General features: G+C 41.7%; 1 protein-coding gene across 2 annotated transcripts in view; it reads right to left on the bottom strand.

The window, feature by feature from the left end:
* Positions 1-2,318: 2,318 nt before the first annotated feature.
* MAIP1 (matrix AAA peptidase interacting protein 1) overlaps positions 2,319-18,234 on the bottom strand; it is a 123,515-nt gene continuing 107,599 nt past the window's right edge. For both annotated transcript variants that reach the window (XM_069615796.1, XM_069615797.1), the window contains one exon: positions 2,319-2,603. In XM_069615796.1, coding sequence (XP_069471897.1) covers positions 2,525-2,603 — 79 coding nt within the window. In that variant the 3' untranslated portion in view covers positions 2,319-2,524. The remainder of the gene's footprint in view (positions 2,604-18,234) is intronic.

Here is an 18,234-nt window from a genome sequence, read left to right on the forward strand (position 1 = left end):
AGCTACGAAGCTGTCAAACGCTGCAGGAGTCCCGACGAACGAAGAAGCAGAACTGGCGAGTAAGGAGAAGCCAGGATATACTAGTGAGTTGGCCTGATGCAGGTGACCCAGAGCACTCCAACGGAGACCCCTGTGTAGTTTTGAATACTAAATATCTGAATTTAAGCGTACTGGGCGCAACCCTTCTATTAAGAGATGTTGAACGAGGGAATATTGTAACCTGCATTACCTAAACCAAAGAGGGGCAATAATAAAGAAAAGGAAACACAACTTTCCTGAAGAGGGATATTCAATAAGGGGACATTATAACCTGCATTGCCAAAGCCAAAGACAGCCGAGTGTGACACCAAGGCAATTTGAATGCAACAGTCCCAGAACAAGATACCTCGAGAGAGGAAGTTGTAATCCTCCTTTCCAACAAGCCAAAAGGGTGTACATGTAGAGATCTGTAATCTGCATTGCCTATGGCAAACAGATCAATATAAGAAAGATTGTTCTTTTGATATATTTTATTTGTATCGCGCTCATACACAAGTGTTTCCGAGCATGCAGTATACTTGTCGAAGAAGCTGTATGCCAATTTTGTTGAAAGTTAAAAGATTAAACCAAGAAGGAGTTGTTGATTCAACTTTCCCCATTGAGGATTTAAGCGTGGAAAATTATGAACAAGCCTTACCCCCTTTTCTTACAGAACTTTACATGCACAGCGAGGCCAACATTACTGGCAGAAGCGCGCTATTTCGGATCAATTTACATTACATTGTCTAGATAAAATACAATCATTTCCTATTTTTATATCCAGATTATTTCAACATAATAAAGGAAACAACTGTTCATCAGAGAGCTAAGAAACGTTTCCATTGCAGAGCAACACTTACTTGTTCCGGATGTTCTAACCTCTGGGGCATCACATAATTCTCTGCGAGTTCCCTTAAGACAGGGGGCTTTTATCCCTTTGAAATAGACAATGTTTTATATGTTACGCTTTATGTCAAATACTAGTTTGTTAGTGATTACTGAAGAGCATGAGGAAAAATGTTGTGTACTACGAGAATCGAACATTTGAATTTATTTGTGAACATCTAATCTCTAATACACTATGCAAATTGTAAATCGTGCACTTTTAAGATCGTGCACTTTTAAGAACATGTTTGCTGCACATTCAATTTTTCAATTGAACTGTATTTTTGGAAATGTAATGAAATATTAGCTTTTTAATAATTGTTTGCACATCAATGTTAACTATGATAATTCTGCTGTCTTTATCATAATTATGATCATTATCTTTTATTAGATTGATTACTGTATGATGTTTTCAAATGTACTCTTATACACCGATATGAGGGTCGTTGTCATAAGTAATTTGTTAAATGATGCTATATGATCAAATGTGTTTATCTTGCTGTACTCCAGAAGGGTGGCGATCGATGGAATGGTGAATGTTGTTTAATGTATTTTATGTTTGTAATCGTATATACAAAGCCGTATGGCTATAAGTATATTAATATAGGGTAGATCTCGGGCTTCGGCTGGGGCCTCCCTCTGGAACAGCCTCCGTGCCACTAAAACTTGAGGAGAATCATCTCTGGTTCCGGAAGCACCTCATGACCTTCCTCTTTTCTTCTGCTTTCGCTCCCCCTCTCCCCTGCTGATCTGTTCTCTCTTGGCACCGTGCACCTGGCCACCCTCGGTCCTCCGGGTCCAGGTACCTGCTCACCCTGTCACCCTCTCGCACTGCTTCCGGCCCACCCCTTGCACTGGTGTCTGTATCTGTACCCATACAGCCCCCCCCTTTTCCTCCTGCACTTATCAGACCTACCCTGTCTGCTGCCTTAAACCTAGCACTTACAAATTGCTGGCTGCACTACCACCGTTTGTTGCCTTTATTATTTATTTATTGTTATTTATCCGTTTCTCCTCTGCTTCACACTTTCCACTTCTCCCCCCTTCCATGCACTTTTCCACTCCCCCTCTCCCATGCACTTGCGCATTCTCAATGTCACTGGGCCTAGTAAGATCGCTGTTTTGTTCTCCCCTGTTCCCCTCCCTTGCCTTGTCGCGCTCTGAAACACTTGTGTACGAGTGCAATAGAAATAAATTATCAATAAACTGAACTGTATTTTGGAAATTGCATATACTTTCGCAATAAGTGCTTTTTAGAATTTATGTGACAGTGATGAATTAATTAACTTGTAAATGAACAATTTCTGTGTATGATGAATGGTATGAACAGTTCCAAATAAACCCTACTTAGTGGGACATGAACTCGAAATATGGTTGCAAATAAATATTTTGAAATGAAAACGTTCAACAAATGGTATGGTCACAAACCAAAATGAGTTTTAATGTGCTCACAGGATCGACATTGAAGGCGGCAAAGGGCCTTATTAGAAAAATCCAAACAGTTAAAAGAAAAATGGTCCATAGAAAAAGATGGAGATTAAGGCATGGCAATATGTAAAATCCGTGTCCATATCAAAACACACCATGAGCAGTTGCCAGTTGAACCCTATGAACAGGAATTTTATTCTAATAACTTGGAATGCTCAATCCGTGTAATAATCCAGTCTGGTTCAACTCCTTTCGTGAATTCTCTTCGAAATCTGAAACGAAACAGAAGAAGATGTGACACAAATTCTCAACAGTAGCAGACATCATATTTGCAAGTGGTAAGTAACTCCCTGTGTACTTGCATGACAAATGCTGAATATGATAGCACACAGTCCTGCAAGAGAAATGCAAAATCTTTCTCAGGACCAGCCCACGAAAATAGATGAGGCCAGTTAGAAATGAATGGTTTGCACGATTATGTGTTTGTGTTCCTTATAATTTGATGCAAAAAGCTTGATTGAATGTTCTCAAAGGTGCGCTCATTTTGCCATGACACTTGGGATTTGTAGAATCCTGCAACAATAAAACCTAGCAATCTGTCTTAAAGAGAGGCCATAGCATTCTATGAATGACTTTGAAGGAACATTTCTGGGATCCAGAAACAGAGGCAGTAGAAATTTATAAAAAAGTAAAAAAATAAAACAAAAAAACAAAGATCCATTTCTGTGATCTTAAATGTTTTCAAGTGCCAGAAATCTATGTTGGACATGAATTGGTGCTTGAGTTTTCCACTCTGGATGCTTCTGCTGATTAAAGCCCAAATGGCAGCCTACTGCCTGTCCCACATTATGCAAGGTCTGTTCAGTATTAAATTAAAACAAGAACAGATAAAAAACGTTGGTGTTCAAAGAATCTGGAGGTTGTTTGGCAATGGCCTTCAACCACAGAGGTATCTGAACAACAATGATTTTTTGTGGAGGGCATGAGCAAAATACATGAGAACAGCAAAAACAATGATCCAACTGGATTCACAAATGAGAAATCAGTACTCATCATAACTATCTTAAATGCTACAAATATTATTTATATTCAGGGTGGAGCGAGATGGGAAGTAGAATTCCAAAGGTCGACGTATATTGAAAGGGGAGGAGGGGTGTAACGGGGACTCTCCCCCCCCCCCATTTAAAATCTAATTATGGGGTAAAGTGGGTTTAGGAGTAGGGAATATCCATTTCTAATTAACAAATAATTTAAACACAACTGAAAAGGAGTTTAAACTATAGAAAATAATCAATGATTGGGGTGTGCCATCACTGATCTTGAAATAACAAACAAAACAAGTGAAACTAAGACTACATAGATTTAGGCTACCAGAATTATCACACACAACTGTTTTGATCAGGGTGAGCTGATCCGGTTTCCCCCTTGATTGTTGAGGCCTCTGTTTGGTTCCATCTTGTCAGTATTTTTCTTTACAGGAATTCCTTGCATGTAGTAGTTTCCTCTTGAGATTTTTTTTATAAGGGTAAGCTGAATATGCTTATGAGTTCCTGCAGAGTTTCTGTTCTTGAATTAAATAAGGCCTTTAGCAAGTGACTGGAACTTCTTTTGTGTAGCAATGTATAAAGCATGCCGCGTTTGCAGAGTCAGGCTTCAGTCTCTGACATACCCATTAATTCTTTTAGACTTTAGACCATCTATTTGATGTGTAACAGTTTTGTTTTTTGGAAACTGGATAGAATTCAAGCGTGAAGCGCGATTCCTTCACACACATTTTCACGATCATTACAGGTCAAGGTCAAATGTTTCCTTTATAGTTCGTGAAAAATACAATTAGTGGTTCAGGTTTGATGTGCTTGAGGATTGCAATGGTTTCCCTGTTCTGAAGTTCTGGGATTTTTTAAAAAGTAAAACCATCAATACAAGTGCCACTACAGTGCGTAGAAAGTGGCTCGACAGACATTTTTGAGCTTTTTCAACTTAAAGGAACAGGAACCCCTACACTGCTTCTCCATAAATCTTCTGTACATGGGTTCTGCACGTCATAGCAATCTATTGTACTCATGTTTTCTACAGAGAACCACTTACTGTTGCATACCTCAACGTGGAGACCCAGCCTAGGTTGGCATGGCATCTTGTGATGCGTCCTGTGGAGTCACTGAACCTCAGCCTACAATCTCCTCCCATGTGGCCAGGAAAAGGCAGCCACTACCTGATCCTATCTCTGGGGGTGGCATCAGGATGGAGGATGACATGGGAGGAGATGGCTGTCAATGTGAAGGTGTGACATTTGGGGGAGGCAGGGTGTTCCTTCTCTAATGAGGATCCTGTAATTCCCAAATATCTAATGGCATGCGGTCACTGTACAAATCCCTCATGAGAAAACCCAAAGAACATTCTATGAAAAGTCACCTAAACACACTAATCCTTGTACCTTGGGAATTCATGAATCAAATGCGACATCCTCTAATTATCAGGATTCTATACTAAGGAAAAGGCTTAACCCCAATGTTGAAGCACGTCATTCACATCACATCTCCCAGCACTGATAATCTTCAGTTTACAAATCATTCAGAACTAAACAATCATAGAAAACTTAAAACCACTATGGACTTCAAGATCCATAATGCCTATGGTACTGGGACAAGGAAGAGGAACAAAGTTGATGATGATCAATGGTGCTATTAAGAAGACTGTGCGGTCTAGTTATTTTAATTTCAATCACCTAAGCAGGACATTTAAATGTGGGAAGCATCCACAGGTGGAGGGAGGAGTAGCAGAAGCAGTCAGTGAAGAGGCCGATGTATGTGGAGCAGCAGTCGCTGAGAAAACGCCACCAGAACCCAACATAGGAAAAGGAGGTGGGGGGTTTTGCAGAGTACGTGCAGCAGGAAGTAGATTCATGATCCGCAGTGGGGAGAGATGCCCAGCTGTTCAGGAGAAGTGATCCCGACCAGAAGCGAGTTGCGCCGGTGTGCTGGCGGACGCGGAGACCTGACTGAGCCTGTGGAGCTCCCAAGAAGGACCTTGCAGACAGTGGCAGTCATGGGAGGGCTGCCAGCGGTACCGCAAGACTGCATAGGGTCTGAAGCAGCACTCAGGAGTAATGTGGAGATGCTGAGGGAAACCATTCAGTTGGCCTGAAGAGAGAGGTAACCCCGGGTTGCTCCGAGCAGAACAATTAACAAGAAAATACAATTTTGAAGACAGAACAAGCAATAATCCCTTCATGAAATATTAGCTTGGGGAAACCTGTAACCCACATAGCCAAGATCTAAGAGGGCAAAACTGGTGAAATTCTCCTTCCATTTATACCTGTAACTCACATTGCCAAGAGCCAAGCAACTATAAAAGAGAGAGAAGAAGGCAAAATGGGGGTAATTCTCCCTTCATGAGAAACCAGTATGGGGGAATCCTGTAACTCACATTGCCAACAGTCAGGAGACTATAAAGAAAGGCATACATTGTGCAATCCTCACATGGGATACTGGTGCGGAGAACCTTGGAACAAATATTGCCACTAGAAGAAGAGACTATTTATAGTTGTAGGAGTTTTTCTTTCTGGCAGGTGAGTGGCCCAGGGAAGAAACAGTGGCTTTGAAGAAATGTAATTTTGTAAAAGTGTTGTGGAAAGAAACGATTAACTTTTACCATCCTGACCAACTGTTGTATAACAAAAGTCTTGTGTGGTGCTGTCTAGGGGTGTCACGTTATTAGTTTTATGACGGTACGATAACCTTCTTGCCAAATGACGGTATATCATGGTTATTGCGGTATAGCAGGTGGAGTTAACTGATCTTAACAAATATTTTCTAAAAGGTCATAAATTGACAGATGTATCAACACAAACAAAACCAGGCACCCAGGGCCAGAATTGGGCTTTTCAACATACTTTCCACCGAACCGCCTTGCTTCCACCAAACACAAACACACGTGTGGAGAGGAGAGGAGGGGGTGGGGTGGAGGCCTGCTGCAACTGGCAAAGCAAACTGAATAGATTTTCTTATGTGGTCATTTAGGCTTTTTGCTTCCCCACTGGCTACTATTGAAGATTAACATGTTGCCAACTTGATAACCTGCATGCCACAGATCAATGGGGGCTGATGGTAGTATACACTTGTGTACACACACACACACACACACACAAATCACTGACATGTTACCCTTTGGTATGGCAGCAGGGAATACCCACAGAGTTGAGTGAATTTCGTAGTGTGACTTATTATATGTAAATTCAATGATAGAACCAGGGAAATCCCCCATTGCCATATGTTTAGAGAACATTATCAATTATAAATATATAAACCCCAAAGCCGCCACCCCAAAGTAAACCCTTTTCCTTCTTGGAACTGTATCTATTCTTCCTATTGCTAACATATTGATTTTGTGTAAGGCACGTGTGGTTTATGGAATGGCATTAAAAACTGCTCCAACTGAAACTACTTGGCAGACGGCACATCCAACAGTGCAAAACCAAGACTGCGCAGCAATTGCTTACTGCAGCCTTTCCAAATCAGATTGAAAAGCACACTTAACGGTAGGAACGGTATAAACAATGTGACGGTTATTATCGTTCAATTAAGTGGTTCACGGTATCTTTAACGGTTGCTTTGGTTTTGAACAAGTGTTTTGTGAAAGAGACATTTAGTTTACCAAGTGGAAAGACATTGGATGGAAAAGACATTTTCAATTAACTAAATAGAACTTTACTTTATTGAATCAGAACTTTGTTAAAGGTCTTCCTGAATTGATCCAGGGGGAAGGGAACCAAACCCTGGTCACAAGGAGTATTTTCTGAGAATTATACGTCTGAACCTTTGCACAGTTTTGTGGAATTGAAACAGGATTAATTTACCTTCTGCACTTTGGTTGTATGTGTTGGTGTGGGGGTCAGATACATTTGGACACAAGGTCATCTTTCTTTAGTTTGCTAGCTAGGAAAATTCTCATTAGGAGAGGTACAGATGTGTGTTTATCTCACCCTTTTTTTAAAAACTTGTAATAAATATGCCAAACGAAAACTACAACTTTGTGTCAGTCTCTCATTTCTGACCTCTCAATCTTTTGAGAGCAGAGTGAGATCTGATCAATGCCGCTGGGTGTCTAAGATCTCTCAACTTCTTGACATTATCACTTGCCGCCATGAAAGTGCAGACGACGCTGCCCCCTCTAATCCAATTCATCAAATTTCTGTGTTCTCACTTTGTTATCCGTGTTTGCCTGGTGACTTGTTCTCACCAATTAAAATAATTTCAAGGCTACATTTTCGCTATACTAAATCTCTTTCTACATTGTCATGAAAGTAGAATATACTCTGCCTCTTCTACATCAGTCACAGTAAGTCTTTAATAAAACATGATATATTTCAATGATACTTGTTGTGTTAGTGGAGGTATGGTTCGAGGAAGAATGGGCTTTTTACATTAACCATATCCTCTTACACGTGTCACACTTGACATCCGTCCATTCATAACAGTTTTTTCGTTTTGTACGTATGCTTGTTAATGACTCTTATTTACATTAAATTATTTGGAGTATCACCGATTAACGGGATTGCCTCGGCCACCAATGAAAACGTTTACTGCAATTACAAATAGCAATTCATTCCTTTTTTGACAGAATGTTTGAGTAGTAGCCAAGGTGGTTTTTCTGGATAAAATGTGTTCCAAATTGTGCATTCTAAAGAATGTGTGTTCAGCGACATTGGTCAAAGGTGTTAGCTGCACAGTGAAGTAACTCATCAAAGTGGCCTGCTCCGACCACAAAAATACAGTCCTTACTAGCATGTTAGCCCTGTATTTCGGGTACTCCCCCATTGCCCTACAGAACTGTCTAAGCCTGGGATCACTGTTTTACTATGGCTATATGTGATGCCTAGATAGTGATGGCTGCCATGGGTAATGTCTGGTCTCAGAGCTAACATAGAAAATGTGCTACGAGCTTCATTCATTCTTATGTGTCTAATCAAATATATTAATATTTTATATAATCTGAATAAATGGTACCGCCTGGTTGCTTACTGTGCGCATTCACATTTTGTATTGATAGCCAACGTGGAGCAAAAGTGTTCTAGTAACCTTGTGTGTGCATTGTACGTTTTATCCTTGATAAGTTTCAAAGTTTTCCTGAACTATACACTGGTTTTAAGAGTGTAGAAGACATCCAAACATCAAGGAGAGTAGAACAAGACTTTTTTAAAGGATCACCATTATCTTGTGGTAATAATGTTACAAGTGATTTTTTAAAATCTCCATTGTGATCAATATATATGTTGGTATATATTACAAAGTTCCACTGTAGCATCTGGTAATTCATCAACTGTACCTTGTGCTTTTGAAATCAAACAGAATATTATACACAGACAGCATGTTGTTGGGATAGTCTGGTGGCATGTGCAATGATGGATATTGAGCATAGTCTAACAAAAAATTAAATTGCAACTCTAGAGAAAGTGCTGGGATACATAACCAGTAATCAACATAATCGATTTGGATTCAGAGAATAGTTTGTTGAATTTATGCGCAAGATTCAAATAAAGGAATATTTTGCAGACAAAAGGTACGAAGGGGAAGAAGACAGTGGCCTGCACAACAAATCGAGGTTTATACCTCCAATACAAACTCAAAGTGCAGAATCCAGAGTCTTTGAAAACAGAGTGTTACAAGAGCTAGGAGAACTGGAGAGTAAGACGGAGAAAGAAAAGAGTTTTAAAAATATTAGTAAGGCAAAGAACGGCACTAAAAGCTTTATTAGAAAATGAAAACATTATCATCCACAAAGCAGACAAAGGAAAAGCAACCATGGTTTTACACAGACAAAAGTACTTTCAGGAATGTAACGAACAACTAGACAATGAAGAAAACTACCAACTACTGGAGACGGACCCAACCAGAAACTCGAGTTAAATGATCCAGCATAAAGTCAACCAAGCTTTGGAAAGAGGATGGCTATCAAAGAAAGAAGCAAAGTTCTTGAAAATCGAAAAACCACGAATTCCACAATTCTACATCCTCCCCAAAATACACAAGTCGCTCACAAGACTACCTCAACATCTACCTCAACGATCCGGCCTTATGGCTTGACCATTTTGCTCACCTAACCAACCATGTTCTATCTCTCTTAGAAACTTAAGCTTAGGATCTAGACTTATGGGTAAGAGGTGCCACCCCATGTATCTGAGCCCACATCTGAAAACACAGACGCTCAGCCCGCTTCCACAAACGCCCACCTCACCCACGCCCCATCACCCTCAGACCAACACAGCTTCAACAAGCAACGCTGGTTTAATCAAAGCCGCCCTGATTAACGCAAGGTCCCTAGCCGCACACGCTCTGGACATCGCTGATCTTATCAAGACTCAGGAACTCTACTTCATCGCCATCTCTGAGACCTGGCTGCACGCCGCATCTGGCCCGGCACTCTCTCTGGCCATCCCCACACATTACTCCATTATCAGATGAGATCGCACCTCGAGAGGTGGAGGAATTGCATTTATCTTTAGAAACTCATTAGGACTTAGAACTATCCCAAGCACTAAGTTGGAATCCGCAGTTACACTCTCTGTCAAACTCAAACTCCCATCCAACCAAACGGTCACCATCCACCTAATATGCAGACCCCCCTGGTCCACCCACTTCCTTTGTGGGCGACATCTCTACCATAGTACTCAAAAATGCAAAATCTAACTCTCAAACCATCATTCTTGGTGACCTTAATCTAGGACACCAAGACCCTAATGACCTTGCGGCCCTCGACCTCGCTAATACCTTAACAGATTTAGGCTTCTCACACCACATACAGGAACCCACTGACATTAAAGGGCGGTCCCTTGACTGGCTCAGTGACACCAATTGCAATATTAGCGTACTATCCAACGCCCCTTGCATCTGGTCTGACCACCACGTCATCACTTTCAGTATGGAAGCAGCTTCACCACCCATGCCTCTGGTCGCCCCAGCCACCCTCACCAGAAATAAAAAGAACATTACGACTGAAAAACTACTCCCCCTCATCCTTCCCACATTAAATAATGCTCCTGACACTTGCTCAGACCCCACCACCCTAGCTGACATGTACAACCAGTCAGTGCTTGCAGCCATCAACTCCATTGCCCCGCTCAAACTGAGGAAACCCAAACAACGAGCACACCTTAACTCGTGGTTCACCCCCCAGCTTAGAGTGTTACGTAAAGAGAAACGTACTGCAGAGTCACGCTGGAGAAGTCACCACTCTGACGCCCACAAGATAGCCACCCTTAACTATAAAGGAGCTGCACTCCAGGCAAAAAAGATTCTTACAATAACCGCATTATGTCAGCCCAGTCTAACACCAAGGAACTCTTTAATATTCTTAAGAAACGAGACACCTGCAGCCCCCCCCCCTGACTCTTGTACCAAAGACAGCACTTGGTGCTCCAACATTCAGTCAGCACTCTTGGGTAAAATTGCCACCCTCCAATCCAAAATCAGAGACAAACAGAAATCCCTACAGCTTGACCAACCATTGACCACACTCCCACTCAATACACACCTAGCCAATCCTTCTCATAAACCCTTCTCCTTCTCCCCGCTCAATTGCCAAGGTGACCCTTGCCCAGCACCTATTATCAAGGAAGCATCTCATGAGTTAGCCCTGTTCATCACAGCATTCATAAATGCTTCTTTCAAGACGGGTATTGTCCCTGACAACCTAAAGGATGCATGGGTTATCCCACTCCTCAAAAAACCCTCCCTTGACCCGAATATCCCAACTTCAGACCAATCACTACAGTCAGATTCCTGCTCAAGATCCTAGACCGTGCAGCCTACCTGCAGATTCAGGACTACCTCGAACTAAGCAATCTTCTGGGCTTAAGACAATCAGGGCTCCGCCCTAAACATGGCACGGAATCAGCTCTGATTGACCTGAAAACTCAGATGGAGTCACTAAAGGGCAAGGGGAAGTTAGCTCTTCTCCTCCTCCTTGACCTCTCTGCGGCTTTTGATTTGGTCAACCACCAAATACTCTGCCAGCATCTCAAATCTGAAGCCCACTTCTCTGACTCTGCCAATGCCTGGATCCATTCATTCCTGAGCAACAGATCTATGAGGGTCTTCTCACCCATGGCCTCAGCGGACCCCTCCCCCATTCATTGTGGCATTCCTCAAGGCTCGTGTGTATCCCCTACGTTGTATAACGTATTCACCAAGCCCCTCTTCGATGTGCTTGACTATCTGGGTGTCTCCTACACCAACTACGCGGATGACACCCAGATTTGTATTTATATTTGTTTTATTTGTAACGTGCACCGTTCGGCCCGGAGGCGTCAGGGCGCAACTTATACATGGTTACTTATACATGGTAACATAGGCATACATATAGTCAATAGTAGATACAGTGCAAAAAATTAGAACATACATCAATATACATCATTTACAAGTAGCAGTTAGAACTGGTGTTTTACTAGAGCAAGGCTCACATATGAGGTCAGAGTTCCACGGCTGAGTGAGGAGCCAAGCTTTCGTTTTGGCCTTGAAGGCACTAAAGCATTCTTCTGATCTGATGGTAAGGGGGAGTGCATTCCAAAGCTTGGAGGCTAAGACAGGGAAGCTTGATCCGCCCGCTCATCCCCATCATGGGAGACTACACAGCTGACACCAAAGCCCTTAACAATGTTTACTTGGTCATCCAGGCCTGGATGGCACATCACAAACTTTGCCTTAATGATGATAAGACAGAGCTCCTACTTCTAGGATCAAATCATCGGCTTAACAAATTAGACCAAACTTACAAGTCCTTCATTATTGACGGCAACGATATTAAAGTCTCCAAAGACACCAAGACTCTAGGCGTCTATCTCGACTCCACGCTCTCCCTGAACAGACAAACTAATGGAGTTAGGTCAGCTTCGGCTTATCCTTGCAAACTTATCACCGCCTGCAGACCCTTCCTAAACTCTACCAACTGCATCACTCTCGCCAGAACACTTGTCATGGCCAAAATCGACTACTGCAGTGCTCTCTACCTTGGGACTAGTCAGTCTAACCTTAATACATTGCAAACTGTACAAAACAATGCCTGAAGGGCAGCCTTAAACATCCCGAGACGTTCCCATATCTCCTCCATCAGATCGGACTTACGTTGGCTCCCGGTAAAACAAAGAATTGCCCTGAAAACCCTAGCCCTGACTCACAAATGCCTGAGCAACAACGCCCCACCTTACCTGTCGGCTCGCTTCACACTCCACACATCCACTCGGCCCATTAGAGCAGCCCAAACTCACAGCCTCATCGTGCCGAGATGTAAACTCCAAAAAGCTGGTGTGGTGAGTTTCCCTGTCCTAGCTTCCATACTTTGGAACACACTGCCCACGCCTATTAGTACTGAACCATCGTTCCACTCCTTCAAGAACAATGCTAAAACATGGCTGTTCTCCCAAGATCCATGATACCCTTACTCAGTCCAGTCTCCCTGTGTGGTACAGGACATATATATACATCTCTGTCTGCTCTGTACTTGTATTATATTCTGTTAATGGTACCCCTCGGTATATGTATATATGCTGTATATTTTCTAACTTACTGTGTAACTACTGTTTTATTGTAACATGTGTAAGAGTATGCGCCCGGTTGCCCTTGGGCCTGGTTTTCTGCGCTTTATAAATCAAACCAGGAAGATCGATTGTATCTGGTATAGATTCAGTGCTTGAACCACTATCTCAATTTGCAGATAGCTCCATGCAACCAATGGTCAAGAACATGACTTCTTATGTTAAAGACACGACCCAGATGATACGAGAGATAGAAGTGCCTTTCTCACAAAATGAGGAGATCTTGATCCGTTTAGACATTGTTGCTTTATACACTAACATCCCACAAAGAGTCTCCATAGAGCTGTTAGAAGAACATTTGCAGGTGGAAATACGGAGCTCGAAAACTCCATCAATCATTCATTTTGTGGTGCGCAGAGCTAGCACTGACGGAAAATTATTTCCACTTTAATGGCAAATTCTTCAACAGATCTAAGGAACCGCAATGGGCGCAACACTGGCTCCAAGCATTGCAAACCTCTATCTGGAAGGTTTTGAAGAGAACATCTACAAAGGAACGAGCCCTTTCAAGAAACATCTTCGGTTATGGTGTCACTATATAGATGATTGCCTCCTTTCCACAGTATGAAGACAACAAGAAGCATTAGCTTTCTTCTCATGGATCAATCTACAAGATGGGCATTACAAATTCACTATTAACTACAACAGAGAAGAGATCAACTATCTGAACATTACAATTAAAGTGGACGCAGAAAGTGACAAACTGTATGTGAAGCCATTTAAGAAAGCAACAGACAGAAATTCCCTTTTGCACTAGAACAGCTTTCATCCACAACATATACGTGATAATTTGCCTTTGGAACAATTTCTGCGCCTCAAAAGGAATAGTTCTAATAAAACTGACTACAGAAATGAATCATACAAATTGAGAGAAAACCTACATGCAAGAGGCTATCCACCCAATTTAACAGCAAAATTGATGAAAAGAGCAAGTAACAATAACCAAGAAGCCTTATTAGAACATCAGAAGAAAGCACGCTATGAAAAACAGGAATATATAGTCTTCGTCAATACATATAGTAACCTGTCCAATCGGATAAAAAAGATCATTAACCGGAACTGGAAGATAATGGAAAAAGGAAAATGCCGTTTGAAAAGACCAAGCATTGTGCATCGAAGGAGTAAAACGATTAAAGATCAGGTTATGCGCAATGATATAAGGCAATTAAAGAAACAGCCGACTTTAACAGAAAGTTTGGGAATGAAGACTCCTAAAGTTCATTATCCTTGTGGAAGTTGTACCTGCTGTGGACAGACAAAGAAGAGCACAGACGTAGACCTGGGACTAAATAAAGCATGGAGACGGGAAACACTGACAAACTGTAACTCAAAAGTGGTGGTGTATGCCATATGGTGTCCCTGCAAAAAGGTCTATGTGGGTAAGACAGAAAGAAAAAATAAAACTTGTATTACAGAGCACAAGAGTTTAATAAAAAACAAAATCCACACTGCGCCTCTGGTGGGCCACTTTATAGAACAAATACACAAAGCAGAGGACATAACAGACAGTAATATAACAAATAAAACCAGGGAATGATGCAAATATAGATAATAAACTACTGAAAAAAGGAAAATGATTGATCTTCCTAACGAAAAGTATGGAAACAGAACTTAATGAAAGAGCAGAATAATATTGGAATGACAGAGAGAGTAGATTGTTGGTAGCTGTAATTGCCAGTACTACCAGTTATGGAACACTAATTAGAAAAGCGAAACAGAAAAGTAGCAGAAAGAACTGCGATGGGATTAGAATATTGGCTTGGCAAGACACCCGAGCCGGAATTAAAAACAGAAGTATTTGTTAAACGGGATATCATATTGTGCCTCCTTTATTGTATATATTGGCCTAAGCCCAGTCTCTTTGCGAATAAATCCGCGTTGCGAAGTTCTGACCTTAGATCAATTTAGCCACCATTTTAGGTCCATCCGCCATTTTGATTTCCATCTCAAAGTCACTTTGTATTCTAAAATGGTGGAGAGTGTTTTTCTGCTTGTAACTTAGCCGTCCTGACCTTCACATAGGTTAATGTCTAAACTGCCCGGTGGCCAAATGTTTGGGTCGTGTAATGAGACATTGTCCTACATTTGACCTGTAGATCGAGGATTACTCGCGCCAACAAGTCTGATCCGAGGACATACGTCAAATACAATGTTGTTTAAATACTAAATGTGAACACTTGGTGAATTACAATTGTATAAGACTTGTACTAAGGCTTAATGTTAAATCCGAAGATACACTGTTGCTATTGTGACTTCTTGTTGTACAAATTGGAAATAATCCACATGCATTTAATTGGACTAACTAGAGGTGAACTCGGCACGAACCCTAGACCGAAAATTATTAACCTGCAGAGGGGCTGGACATTATGATTGGAAACTGTATAAAAGATGTGAATATTTAGACGTCCAGTACCTCTCAATTTTCACACCGAAAGGGCTGGTATTCGCTGTGATGTACTGAGGGCCAGATAGCTATCTGATATTTAGTTTCTTTGTAAAACTGTACAGTTATAGAATAAAGATCTGTGAATCTATATAAGCCAGTGTTTGGTGTATTTCCTTTTGGGCTACTCAGCCTCGATATTTTCTTTTGCTTTTACATATTGACCAGGTAGGATCGAGAAACTCTAGCATGAGATTGTTTCCGAACACAACTTGACATTGAAATATTGAAAAATGGGAGAAATTATAACAAAAGATAAAAAGGTACCTGCGGCTATGTGCACTTCAGAAACATTTTACGTTAACTGTTAAATGGATACAAGTACCGCCATTTCGGGCATTAATAAAACAAAAAAGAAGTGTTATGCTTAAAATATAATGTAAGAAGTAGATTGAGAGCAACCATAGCAATTGTAAACACTGAAGCCTATTAGAGTAAGGCACCTTGAGAACGAAAACAAAAATGTGGACAACGTACCCATGAACGTGTAAGACGTCAGATGGATTTTTTGCCAGGTAACAAAGAGTTAAGACTCACTTCAGATGGAATCAGTGAAATAAATACTGTGGCTTGAACAGTCAATACTGCCACTAGGTCACACAAGAAATCAGACGGATCACGGACGAGCGCAATGTACAGGCTGTTCGAAGGTAAGCAAGCAGCTGACTGATTGTGATATTTGGTGGGGAAAAAACAAAATTTTCACTTTGTCAGGGATTCTGGGTAGTAAATTCTGGCCCACTTCGCGCAAGCCAGACCTCTGTGTATTCCCACCGGTGTCCTCTTTTCAGAAATGCCTGGGGTTCCCAGTTTTCCTTGGTGGCTTGTACACCCTAGGCCCATATCTGCATGGTGTGCCCATCTAGAAAAAGTGTGAAATTCAGCTGTCAGAACAGACTTGGGGGTAGGGGTCTTTTAGGCTTTCCCTTTGGCGCCCAGGTAGGTGCACCCACACATGTGAGGTACCGTTTTCATCGGGACACCTGTGGGAACGCGGGACCGTAGGCCATGTGTTGGTGGAGGCGTGTTTCGGTGGGTGAGCCGAGTGAAATGTGCGGAAAATGCATTACTCCTACCACATTTTCGGACTTTGCCAGGGTTTCTGGGTAATAAATTTGCGCAAGTTAGACCTCTGTGGATTCCCACGGGTGTCCTCTTTTCGGAAATGCATGGGGTTCCCTGTTTTCCTTGGTGGCTTGGACATCCCAGGCCCATATCTGTATGGTGTGCCCATCTGGAAAAAGTGTGAAATTCAGCTGTCAGAACAGACTTGGGGGTAGGGGTCTTTTAGGCTTTCCCCTTAGTGCCCCGGTAGGTGCACCCACACATGTGAGGTACTGATTTCATTGGTACACATGTGGAAACGCGGGAAGGTATGACATTTGTTGTGTTTGTGTGGTTTTCATAATGTTTTGACCCATTTGCTGGTGCCCTTTGTCACATGTGCCCTACATTTAGTCCCTGATTTAGGCACCATACACTTTTGTAACCTGCACAAGTCACCTACCCTTGAAAAGGTCTACCTGTGCTCTTTCAAAAAATGTATGCTTGCCATTCCTCACCACATTGGTTTTCCTGATTTACACATGCTAAGTACGTCTGTTCTGGCCGTAAGCATAACACTCCTGTGTACCATGGCTCAGTGTTTAGCTTGTGGTATTGCTTGTTTTGTTAAACACTACAAAAGATGTGTGCTATCCTAACTGCAAGACTCGGGGGAATGTATCCGAGCATTGCTTTTCTCAAAATTCATAGAAGCCATTGCCGTACCAAGCCAACCATGTCCAACACACCTTTTTTTTGGTAATTTTTTCCGCTTTTTGCCCAATCTATGGCATTTTCCCCTACCTAGTTGTTGCCCGACCTGCGCAAATCACCCCTTCCTAAACTTGGAATTTTGTGTACTTTTCAGAAATGTATGCCTTCCTGTCCTCCAATTCGGCTTTCCTACCCTTTTCTTCCATTCCGTCCATGCATGTCCAATTGGCAAAAATTGCCAAAATCGCCTACCTCTCACAAAACGGTTGATAAACCACATCAAAATATTTTTATTTCGATTCCACACAACCTGTTTTCGAAAACCAGGGAATTGGGGAATTCAGCACAGCAAACCATTTGTTCCTAGCTCTTACAAGGAAATAACCACAGGCTTCTTTGTACATCATTTTATTCACATTTTTTGAAAAAACAAATTTTCGGCCTTTTTGGTTATTTCCTCTCACCCCCCTACAGCAACCTAGGATTCCTGGGTGGCGTTACAACTGCCTACATGTGGGAAAAAAAGGAGCCAAATTTGGCCGAGATATCTCATGTAACAAAAAAGTTACAAGGCGTTGAATGGCCACATACCGGAATCACCAAAAAAGGCCTTGGCACTTGGGGGAAATACCCATGGCACTTAAAGTGTTAATTAACAGGAGTTTAATGCTAATGTGGGCGATTGAGGAGCTCGGAGCAACGTCATAGATTTAACATAAAAAAAAAATATATATATATATATATATATATATCGGAAAACTAGAAACCATTGCTTCTGCCTGTCGATGTATTGCAAAGGTGAGCCATGAAAAACAACAGTGAAAGATATTCTATGGCACAGGAAGGCAAGGCCGATAATATTTTAATTTTGGCTGGTTTCCCCATTTTCAGTCTTCCAATAGAGTGATTAGAACGTTCCGGACGAATGACGTTACCAGTAGAGCTTACATTAAAGAGCCTGAAACTTACCATCCTGCTATCTCATGCAGAACGGCACCACATTAGATGGTGAGTTACTCTGTCGAAAAATCTTGATGATCGGGTAACCTGTGGTTTTCATCCTAACCAACAGTATAGAAGGAATATGATCTTTCCTTCCAACATGACTGTTTTA

Source organism: Ambystoma mexicanum, chromosome 9 (assembly GCF_040938575.1).
Source record: "Ambystoma mexicanum isolate Mex_15411 chromosome 9, UKY_AmexF1_1, whole genome shotgun sequence".
Taxonomy (NCBI): domain Eukaryota; kingdom Metazoa; phylum Chordata; class Amphibia; order Caudata; family Ambystomatidae; genus Ambystoma; species Ambystoma mexicanum.